Source organism: Bombus bifarius, unplaced genomic scaffold, assembly GCF_011952205.1.
Source record: "Bombus bifarius isolate JDL3187 unplaced genomic scaffold, Bbif_JDL3187 scf7180000008233, whole genome shotgun sequence".
NCBI classification, from domain to species: Eukaryota; Metazoa; Arthropoda; class Insecta; order Hymenoptera; family Apidae; genus Bombus; species Bombus bifarius.
The window spans coordinates 519,637-531,030 of NW_022884528.1; the positions used below are offsets into that span (position 1 = coordinate 519,637).

The window sequence follows — 11,394 nt, forward strand, 5'->3', positions numbered from 1 at the left end:
AATATCGTTTGTTCGTTATTTGTGTAACTTGTGGAATTTTTATACGCAACAAATAGTTCCTGACTGCTTTTTTACGTTGCGTAAGGATTGTATGTTTACTTCTTAAATTTGTCAAAAATAACATTTCTCTTTGTTGTATTTAGTATAGAGATATTTTCAGCAATCATGATCCGCCACTGTCATTTTATGTGATCCTGAAAAGGATGAATGCACGATTTGCAATTTGCGATGCACAATTTTATAATGGCTCTGATAAAGATAGAAACAACGTACAAAATATTTACTTAATCGTACATTACCAAAACTGCTAAAAATGGATATACAATAGTTGTGCAGTTATCTATATATTCATTTATCTACATTTCGTGTATTATTGTATTTTATTATCTTATCATATTTAAACCAAAATCAGATATAATAAAAAAAATGTCATTACAGCATGATCAAATTTGAAATATTGTCAGTCGATAATTCATGCTATATAATATTATAGATTATTTGCTTTTGTCATATAATAACCCAAACCATATAATAAAACCTAACTGAAACCAAAGTCATTAATAATAAAGAATCTAATTACCTGACACAGTCAGATTTTAGATATGATAACTAGATAATTCTGCTGATTTCATAAATTATTTACGTTTGTCATATAATCACAAAAAGCTTTTTGGAATTGTTACATAAAGTATATATTTACAGTATAGTATAGCAATTATTTGTTACAAAAAGAATGATTTTACAAGAATAAATTTCAAGCTCGAAATATAAAAGTGAATTTTTCCATACCAGACGTCATTTACGAGAAAATTGGCTTTAAATAATTGTCTGATAAGTGTCATTTAATCCCGTTGTAAACCGGTATTTTACTTGTGTTTAAGTTTATTCTATCGGATAATGGAGAACATGCAATAAAAGATGATAAGAAATTTTATTACTTTGTAAGAAGGGAAATTTCATTTCATAACAATTTAATTCGAAGGATGCAGTTGTGTATTTAACAGTGCGAGGAACAGTTTCGAAAATAATAAAATTTATTCTCTATCAATGTCCTGCTTCATCGTATGTCCTCGGTTACTCAATATGTACGTAGTAGAAAAACAAATATAAGTTAAGATGTTACGACATAGCAATATCCGGTAGCATTTAGCAGTTAAATATTTGAAGTCAATTTTTTGAAAACAGAATTTCCTGTAAAAACATTTCATTCTATATCTTCACCATTTTATCGCCAATTAGCAATTGGTTTTGTACTAAAATTTCTCTTCTTGTAAAGAGATAAAATATCAACTAGAAAATAATAACCCTGGATGCTAGTCATTCTGACTGTTTTCATTTTTGTCTTCTGTATTGTTTTGATATTCTTGGCCTTACGTTTCTGATGTTCAATGACTGTTCTTATTTTTGCAGAAATATTATGTATAAGTAATATAAAAATTTCGTATGGCTCTTTATAATACTGTGTAACTCTGAAGTTATGTGTCCATATACACATGTATGTAATTTATGTTCTTTCTTAGGTTTATTTTATATGTTTATTATTGTTACATTATATTTGATTGGTATAGTATTATTACACACATCCAAATTAAAATGAAAAAGCTGTAATTAACATATATAGTAATTTCTTTCCTCATAAGCATGCAATATTCTGGTTTGTTAAGAAGTTTTGGAGAATTAAGAGATTATAAAACAATTATGGACAAATTTTTATTTGTGTATAATGCAAATTAAAAAGCACATTGTATCCATATATTTTATCGTAGGTTCTCCTTATTAACATATAGTCATTTTTCTTGTAATTTAATATAAACTTTCTACATATGCAATTCTAAATAAGGCTCATTTATTATTTCAATCCCTGAAAATTATGTAACTGAAAATGATTTATTATTCATACTGTTCATTCGATACTTCAATAAAAAAAAAATAGTTACTCTTCTATAACTGGGAATGTTTTAAATTGACTATTTACAGTTACATCAATTATTTATAATAGTTAATTGTCATTATATATATATATATATCATAGTTAATAGATAATTATTAATATTATTTTGTTTGCTTATGAAAGAAACACGAATAGCTTTTGTCTCTCTGTATAAAATCAGAATTAGGTAATAAATAAATTATTTAATAATAGTACAACGGTATGATAGTAGATTATACAAATATACTGACAAATAAATAAGATAAAATTTAAAAAGCATGAATACGTACTTCCACTATACACGACATTTTAAAGTGTTAATTAATTAAGAACTATCGAAAACAAAACATCGAGCGCGATATTTAACAAAAACACGCGCGTTTAAAATCAAGAAAATCGGTTAAAATTACTGACAACAAGAAGAATAAAATTCACGAGATTCTAACGTTAAATGGATCTGAAATGCAGAAAGCTTTTAGCAAAGAAGTACTCTGCTAATGCTCACTACGGATAAGATACTAATTGCTGAAAGTCTATCCTATCGTACTTCCTCGTATTATATATTGATCGTGTGAAAGTATGAGAAACGCACCAACTAAACACAACGAGATATTGACAGCATGTTTTACATTATCAAAGTATACAGGCATCTTTTCTATCTTGTCTCGTCAAAACATACTATAAAGTTTTTCCTTAATCCCGCAAAATTTACAACGATGGATTCACCGAGTATCATTTTTATCAGATTTCTCTATTATCGAGAATAATTGTGTAACCTTAAAACACAAGTCATATTAATCCGTACCGCTAGAACGCGGATGAAGGGTAATAGACAATTGATGCTAAATAAGATATAATGCTGTAGTAATATACATGGTGTTCTAGATTTTTCCGGTTAATACGACGAATAGCACGCAAATTTTATATATTTTGTCCTGGCAGCCGCAACAGATTAAAATATACTTACTACACCATAAAAATTAATTTTTGCAAAATATTATATTATGCTTGTGCAGGTTTTTCCTAACAATGTTACATTGTTGAACATATTGTTAGGCCATGAAATTTATTTTATTCTATTGAAAATTAAAATTTATTAATTAATTAAAATTCTAAAAAATTTAGTAAACGTAGCTCACCGATGATCACCGTGACAATTGACGTCCATATGTTCTATAAATATAAACGAAAGTCACTGGAAAAATACATGGCGAGTCACATTTTCGGTGTTCTGCGATGGAGCGAAATCAAAATTATTATTCAAATGTCATGTTGTAAAATCTCTTTTTTATTTTCGGATTAAATATGTACATGAAAACTATAGAAAACAATTACAGAAAGCCTACAGAATCATAAATAATAAATGATAAGACACATTTTTGGTATTTTATAACGAAGCAATTACAAAATTCCATTATTCTCTAATCTTATTATTCAAAATTCATATAACAAAATCTACTTTTTTTTTGTTGATTTTGGAATTAAATACGTATATGTAAACTACAAGGAACGTGGAAGCAATTTTAAAATTCAGTTTATTGTTAATCAAACTCATGTTATTAAAATTGTCTATTTTTTTTGTTTTGAAACTAAACGTGTGTGTTTTCCATCCACCTAAAAATTTTCAAAATATCCCTCGTCGTAATAATACAGGAATTGAAGATATTACAATATTTCTTACCTTAAAAAATATATCTTTGGCTCCTAGAAAAGTTCGTCGACTTATCAGCTATGTTTAACAGATTTACATTTTTCAATTTAACAGGTTGAGTTTATTTCCAGTCAGGTAAAAAAAAAATCATTGTTAATACGTATGATTTTTCATTTCAATTTTATGTTAAAATTCTTCTCGAGATATTAATTCTTTTTATTTGTTGAACAAACAGCAAGGTTAGGATATAAAAATTCAAAATGGAAGGGAATAATAATCAGTTTCCGCCTGCTGTGATATTTTCATCTTCGAATCATACACGATTTTTTATTTCAATACGTAAAGAACTTTGGAAGAAAATGTATGTCAAATAGGGATTAATACGTGCGATAAACTGATTGGTAGAATTGGTGTCTCATTTATTGAGATGAAACAAAATTAAAACGAACTTCGTACGGTAATAAATATATACAATTTTTCAGCTCTGACAATCGTACACACATACAAATAGTGAATATTTTAAAACCGACTATTAATAGATAATGATTACATTTAATATCAACTTATTCTTCTCTTTATGTTTCCTTGATATTTCGTATTTTTGCGAATTGATATTACATTTTACAAATGTATTACGTAATTTATTTAAAAAAATAAAACATGTGTAATAAATAGAAGATTCTTAAATAATAAAATTATTATATCCAAAAGAATTAATCGTCAAAATTTTTAAGAAAAATTTTAATATAAAATTGGTACGAGACCACGTGAATATTAAGAATGATTTTTTAATATTTTCTTCAACATATAAACTTCCTCGCAGTACAAAAGCTTCGAAATATTTATATTTGTATAAAATATTTTTACTCGCTATGCTCACACAGCACACTGACAAAGGTTGCCCGGTAAAATCTGGAGTAGAATCACCCCCATCTTATTTGTACCATCGATATTGGGACACCCTATATTTATGTTATATCTATATACCACATGAAAGTTAATGTAGATTCTTTATTGCAACGAACAACGAAAGAATTAATCTACAAGTATATTTACAGTTAAAATACATATAGGTTGCGTTATGCTTGTAAACCTTACGTATAAAGGTCGTTAACACAGTATACAAAGCATATACATAGTAAATGCATAGATAGGTTAAATGTGATCTAATTTCCATAAATCGAAGGAGGCTTTTAGTACAAACGAATAGCTCGTAAATCGATAGACCTGGAAAGGTTGTACTGAAAAGATAATTATTGTTCGCGATCGCCACACGCGATGTCAGCATTGTTCTCATTGTTAATGGCCAAGTCCGTTTACAGAGTCGGTTTGAAGAAATCGAGTGTGATATAGATACATGACCCTATTTTAAACCAGCGAAAACTTTACGTATGATGAATGCGCGGTTGCAACGATGTTCAATGAATAAAAGCCAAGTCTAAAACTAGATTCGTACCTGAATACAGTTTACGATAGCGTACATCCGTAAATGAAAACAAACAAACATATTAGAAAAGCGTTAACCCTCTATAACACCATGTAACTTTCAATATAGCAATAATTTCATTTTTAACTATATTTGTAACTAATTTGCGACTTCAAAATTACAAATTGTTTTCTCCATAATAAACTCTTTGAAAATTGTAAAATCATTGCTTATGTATATCTGGAGGCTGATATTTATTGGCTCCCGTTTACATAAATTTTGTTACACTCACGAAAAAAATTCGAATTATAGTCAGTTAACCTAAAAATATCGTGCGCATAACCTTGACAGGGTTTCAGAGCAATCTCATCACAACAATAACGAACAAAACCTCTTAGCAACATCGTATGATTTTTATGAATGGGCTTCATCCTGTGTGATAGTAAATGTGCTCACTGACTCACTCCACTCGCTGATCCTTGTGTATTATTGAACAAATGTTAACGCGACGATACGCGAGAGTCAACAACGGAGCATCGTTCGATCAGATTCGATCGACATTTTTAATCGAATGCATGTTAATACGTAATAGTTACGGATGAAATGAACGTTAGTACCGCTTGTACGGTCGGCCATTTTCGCTGCTTTGTTTACGTAGGAAGTATCGAGCCGCGATGGGCATAAATATGGTGAAGTTCAGAATGTTTCTCGTAAAAATGATGCGGAAGCTGGTTCCCTTACCTCAAATTGCCAATGTGCCGCTTGTAGCAACTGTTTCGCTTGCTCTCTGGCACAACCTGCAGCCAGCACAAATTGATTGATCATCACCTGCTCGCGTAGGGTGTCCATTTTTTCGTCACGTTTTAAACCAGAAGACGGGAAATACCGAAAGAAAAGAAGACCGCTCGCGAGACACTATGCTACGGTACAGCCTTCCGTGTTAGCAGGTTTTGACTCCGGCTCTCTCGAGCTTTTCGTTTAAACGCGAGTGCGGCCTACGAGCGGCAACCAGAGTCTTGTTTTGAAAACTAAACTCATCGCAGACGGCTGACGGGCACCGCGGGTTGCGAAACGTAAGAGACGAGGATGCTGTGACGTCACTAGCAGCTATTCAAGAGTCAGCGTGCTGCCTCCCGTGTGTTTGGGAGCATTCTCTTTCTCGTACATACTCCCTGTTTTCATTGTTTATTTTCAAACATAATAAACAATTCAACACGCCACAGGCTCGATGAACAGATTCTTATATTTGCAGCTCGTTTCGCATTTTTCCGATATTATTGCGTTTGCCTCGAGATAAAAAGCGTGCACGTATTTTCAAATTTTTCAGGGAAGCTTTAACGCAGAAATAGATAACATAATTTTATGTTTGATTTGCTGGAAATACCTGTAGGTCACCCACCTCTCTGTTCGAGAAATATCATTTCCTTAATGTTTTGAATGCCGTTTGCCATGTTTTTAGATTTACCACGATTGTTTATTAAGGACATATTTTAACAATAATATATATATGCATTTGTTATCTAATTTGTCGAAAGTTATCAAGTAGTATTTTCCAAAAAAGGGAATACATTTGTTCAATAATATCAGTACGAAAAAATTTAAAAATTCGATATAACCTAAAGTAATTTAAAAAATTTACAGACGTTATTTTATATTTGTATTTTTAATTTAAATAATTGCAGTGTTTGACTTTCAAAAATAAATTATATAATTAATGTTTGTTCACATTGCATGGGATTTTAAATAGTTCTAAATGGTTAATGATATATATATATATATATATGTAAATATTTTGCAATATATTACTTTACTATTTTATATAACAGTTTGTATTATATATATATATGATCATTAGTTTTATTAACCTGTAATCTCATATTGTAAAACCAGTTATTATAAAGGACTGATTCATGTAATGATTATGTTTTTAAGGTTGAAAATAAAGATCATGGAAATGATGCTAATCTTTTTTATTAATAGAATTATGAGATATTTAATATTTTTCCTTATAAAAATTTTTATTATCACAGAATTATGTTAATGATCTCTTATATGCCAATAATTTATCATGATCATACATAGTATGAATCTTCTCATACATATATTTAAAAAAATATAAAAGATCATCGTATTGACCTATATATCTTTGATCTATTTCAGGTAACTCGTTCACATTTTGATATATTGTATTATTTGTGGAATTTTCTTCAGTATGTTTTATGTTAGCATATCCTTGTATTGCACCAAATGCACATGTATGCAATTCTACTAAAAACTGATGAATTGCTTCAATTGTGGCTAAATACCATCGTGGACTCTTTTTTTGATGACGCCAAAATTGTGATATTCTTGATTTTAAAATGATACATTTCAAATCTGTAAATTAATAATACATATCACATGAAATATTGTTTTAATTTTTTTATATTCTTAACATGATAGAAAAGAAATACATATAAATTAACTCAATTTCACAAATTATCAGTTTTGTTACTCCTGAGAATGAAGTGTTATGAGTAACATTCCTAAATATTTTTTATTTTGAGAGGAATACTAAAAATAACAAAAATGTAAATTGTTATACATATCATTCAAAAGTTATAGAAATATATATGGTTGCGTTTGTCTTAATGTTTTGTTATGTATAATATTATATAGACCCTGATAATTTTACCTATTATTTTATGCACCTAAATGATAGGATTATTGATAATAATGAGATGATTATTATTTATTTATTTATTTACCTTGTAATCGTTGATCATTATAAATAGTTTTTGTTTGATGCCACGTGCTATCAATAAAGATAGCTTTTTTTATAGGAAATGCATTCTTTATTGTCTTTGTAATTGTTTTATTATCCTCTTCAACTTTCTTTATGAATAAGGAATCCACAGGTATACCCGTAGGGCTAGGAAAAATTAAAACAGTCTAAGGGGTAATATTATTTAGACTTATTAGTAAAAAATAAGACGATTCAAAATACAATATTGTTATCATACCTCTTCTTTGTCCAATATTTCTGGAAAATTAGGATATGTAAAAATTCTCACATCTTCTGGAGCAAGTATAGCTGCATGAATTGCAGTACTTTTTCCATCAATTTCACGTGCATGTTTAATGATATCGATTTTAATAGGTAACTGGAAATAGAATATTGTCTATCCATATTTAGATAATTTAAATGCATATTAAATAGATTACAAGTTGAAAATTATAATGGTATATATTAAGTTTTAGATAATTTGGATTCAGCCATTAAAAGAATCATCTCTTTAATTCCATAATTAATTTATTCTCAGCTACAATATGTTTTCATGATGTAAAAGAATATAATGAATTTTTTATAATTATAAATATAGAGTACTTTATGAAAAATAGCAGTGAACTCATTTACACCATTATGATTCTCAACCTGCCAAATAATTAATACCTTTATTGTTGGAAAATACTCCTTGCTAATAACAGGTATGTAACATGAATAACAAAAAAATTTTCTTGATCTATTACAACGTTCACATGTCTTCCTACCTTCTATTGTATTCAAAATTTGCGCATTAGTAATTTTTAGATGATGAAAAGGTGCCTTATCAATTTCTTTCTGCTCTTCCTCTAAAGTTAAAGTCTTTTTGATATTATCTGTATCGGCTACATTAGTTTTTTCCATATTCTCAATGACACGAGTAATTCTAATTCAAATTACACTTGATATTGTTATTCTAAAACTCGACATAACTACTGATATAAACTAATGGCAGTTAGGTTACTAAGCACAGATTGTGTGTTCATGTATTAGAAATGAATTAATTTCTGGTTACTAACTATATGGTCCATCTATTGCACAAAGTTTGTATCGCTTTGGTTCACTGGGTAACTACAGTTGTTGACAGATCACAGACGAGGTAATAGACACAGATTGGGTAGAGAATAGACCTGACATGCGATGATACAATTTGTAATGCTTTTTCGTACCCTACGTTCTAAAGGATCAGTGTTTGAGAGTTATCTTACCGTTCTTGTGTCACATGCGGCATTATCGATTAAGTATAGTAGTGGCTTGAATCACAGATGAGTTTAAATTAAATCTAAATTGTAAATTAATACATATCAATCATTAGATATCAAACTTTAAAAATTCGTTGCTTAAATCAAATTCCTTGGCATACAATATTTTAATTTTGCGCGCGTCTTTAAACGATAGCGAAGCTATTTCGTTCTAGCCAATTAAGTCATTGTATTGTTGACTTCTATCGACTATTATCAGGTTCGTTTAACTAATATATTCTTGTTGGTACTTTGTTAGGTATTGTTATATCGAAATTCTATAGTTTATCGAAATTCCTGTGTTCGTTGGTTGCCGACTGTCCCTTTAGATTAAGTGTTAGTGTTACCAGTAGCAATTGTAGTGTAAGCTTTTGGGACAGAATTTAAGCTTAATTATCCTTTTATTTTGACAGAATTGGTTCAATTTTATGGATTAATTCTAAAGTTTTGGTTATGTTTTGCACACATTACTGGTTAAGTATGGAGATGATTTCGAGAAAATAGAGGTGTATAGATGGTAACAATTCGATGACATTTCCTGTAAAACATTTGGTAACGTTTGATTTATTTTAACAAAGATGGAGGTATGTATATGATTATATTCACGTATAATACATATCTAATTAATACGTTCACTGCGTACGACGACGTGCATTCGCATCACATTAAAGTTGTTCGAGAAAGCGATCCAAGATATATTCGATTTTGATAATAATAATTTATTATTATTGCTTACTATCAACCCGATCTGAAAGAACTGAGCGGCTTGAAAGAATCGGGTAGCTCATACGATCTGAGTAGGTCGTTTGTCTTTCGTAGCAGTTCTTAACCTGTAGTCCGCGCATCCCCATCCGCGCATCCTCGCTTATTACTACATTATTCGAATAAAAAATATTTATATTATTTTATAGTATATGTATGTATTTATTTATTAAATACATCTACATATTTTGTCACATTGTGAATTTAAATTTTGAGTTACGTCTTGGGGATCCGTGACAATACAAAATTATTATTTGGAATTCGTGATAAACAAGAGGCTAAGAATACAGTCGGAACGCAATAAAACTGGAAAACATTAAGAGTACAGAAATTAGAATTCTATACTATATATGCAATTATAATACAAGATGTCTTATTTTATCCCTTGTACTACCGACCTTAGTCACTGCTCGTATACAATTTCATAGAAAAATTTAGTTTTAATTCAAACCATTACTTAATCGATAATGTCGCAAGTGATACGATAATGGTAAAAGAATCAGGCGACTTTCAAAATGTAGGACACGAATAAGCATTGCGTATCGTATGTCAGGTCTATTTTGTACCTCGAAAAACAATTTGAGACTCTGAGTTTCTCGAGATACAAAGTTCCATATAATTTCCTACTTATTTTGTATCTAGTCAATGCAGATACCTCCTGTAATGGTTATTGTCACAAGATGGCGCGCCAGTATCAAACCATGCTTGCAGAAACAAGTCGTTTCTTTTAACTTTATATAAGAATTTATATATTCTGTATATAGGGCTTTTATATAAGAATACTTGTTAGTATGTAGGAATATTTGTTATATATAATATGTAAATTCTTATATATTGTATGTATTATACAAATATTTTGAAATTTTATTACTAGTACATGCAATGAAATACGATTATCACGATCATATGGGGTAGATTTGAAGTTATAAATGTTTGCACCAAATATTTTGTATTTTTATATATATATATATATTCAGACTTGTTTTAAACTTTATGAATCAACTAAACTTTCAAGTTGCGATATGATTCACATAACACACATAATAGGTATATTCATGAAAGGTTTCTACAAGTCCTCGAATACTTTCGTGCAACTGTATGTAAAAACGGTTTACAATTAAACCTTTTAATTATTACATAACATCGATCCCCATATTTGTGAATTTTACATCTTTTATCTGTCACGGAATTATTTTAGGTACCTATGTTTTACAAAGCTTGTAATTTGCACGTCTGCAAAATAAATAGTAGAAAACGAATAATAGCGGCCTTAATGAATATATGGAAATGAATAGAAGAATCGATTTTAATTAAAGATTGAAGATTGACGTAAGAAAGTTAATTGTATATAGATTTCTATAAACGTATCTCAAGTTGTAATTTGTAAATTCTTTCATTTTGTATTTATCTTCTAATTGAAATCTTTTCGTTGATGCACGTGTACATATATATATTGGCGTTTGATGAAATGGAAAGCCAATTATTATCTTCGTTTTTCAATAATTAGCTAATGAGAAAAGTGGATTTCTAAGAAAAGGTGGAAATGGGCGTCATCGCTGTTCCCTTCTAATTTAACTTTTC

The 11,394-nt window shown here is 29.3% G+C and overlaps 2 protein-coding genes across 4 annotated transcripts in view; both read right to left on the reverse strand.

The window, feature by feature from the left end:
* The window catches only part of LOC117211410 (UBA-like domain-containing protein 2), an 87,957-nt gene extending 81,866 nt beyond the window's left edge, over positions 1-6,091 (reverse strand). Inside the window, exon 1 of one of the 3 annotated variants that reach the window (XM_033455234.1) lies at positions 5,749-6,081. In XM_033455234.1, the coding sequence (XP_033311125.1) occupies positions 5,749-5,856 (108 nt within the window). In that variant the 5' untranslated portion in view covers positions 5,857-6,081. Of the gene's footprint in view, positions 1-5,748 lie in introns of all 3 variants that reach the window. The other 2 variants (XM_033455238.1, XM_033455235.1) reach the window with 2 other exon arrangements.
* Positions 6,092-6,960: 869 nt separating this feature from the next.
* LOC117211425 (DTW domain-containing protein 1) lies at positions 6,961-8,958 on the reverse strand. Its single transcript, XM_033455267.1, has 4 exons — positions 8,441-8,958; positions 8,010-8,150; positions 7,755-7,938; positions 6,961-7,383 (listed from the first exon to the last, which is right to left on the reverse strand). The coding sequence occupies exons 1-4, from the start codon at positions 8,672-8,674 to the stop codon at positions 7,040-7,042; spliced, it is 903 nt and encodes a 300-aa protein (XP_033311158.1). The 5' UTR covers positions 8,675-8,958; the 3' UTR covers positions 6,961-7,039.
* Positions 8,959-11,394: the final 2,436 nt, after the last annotated feature.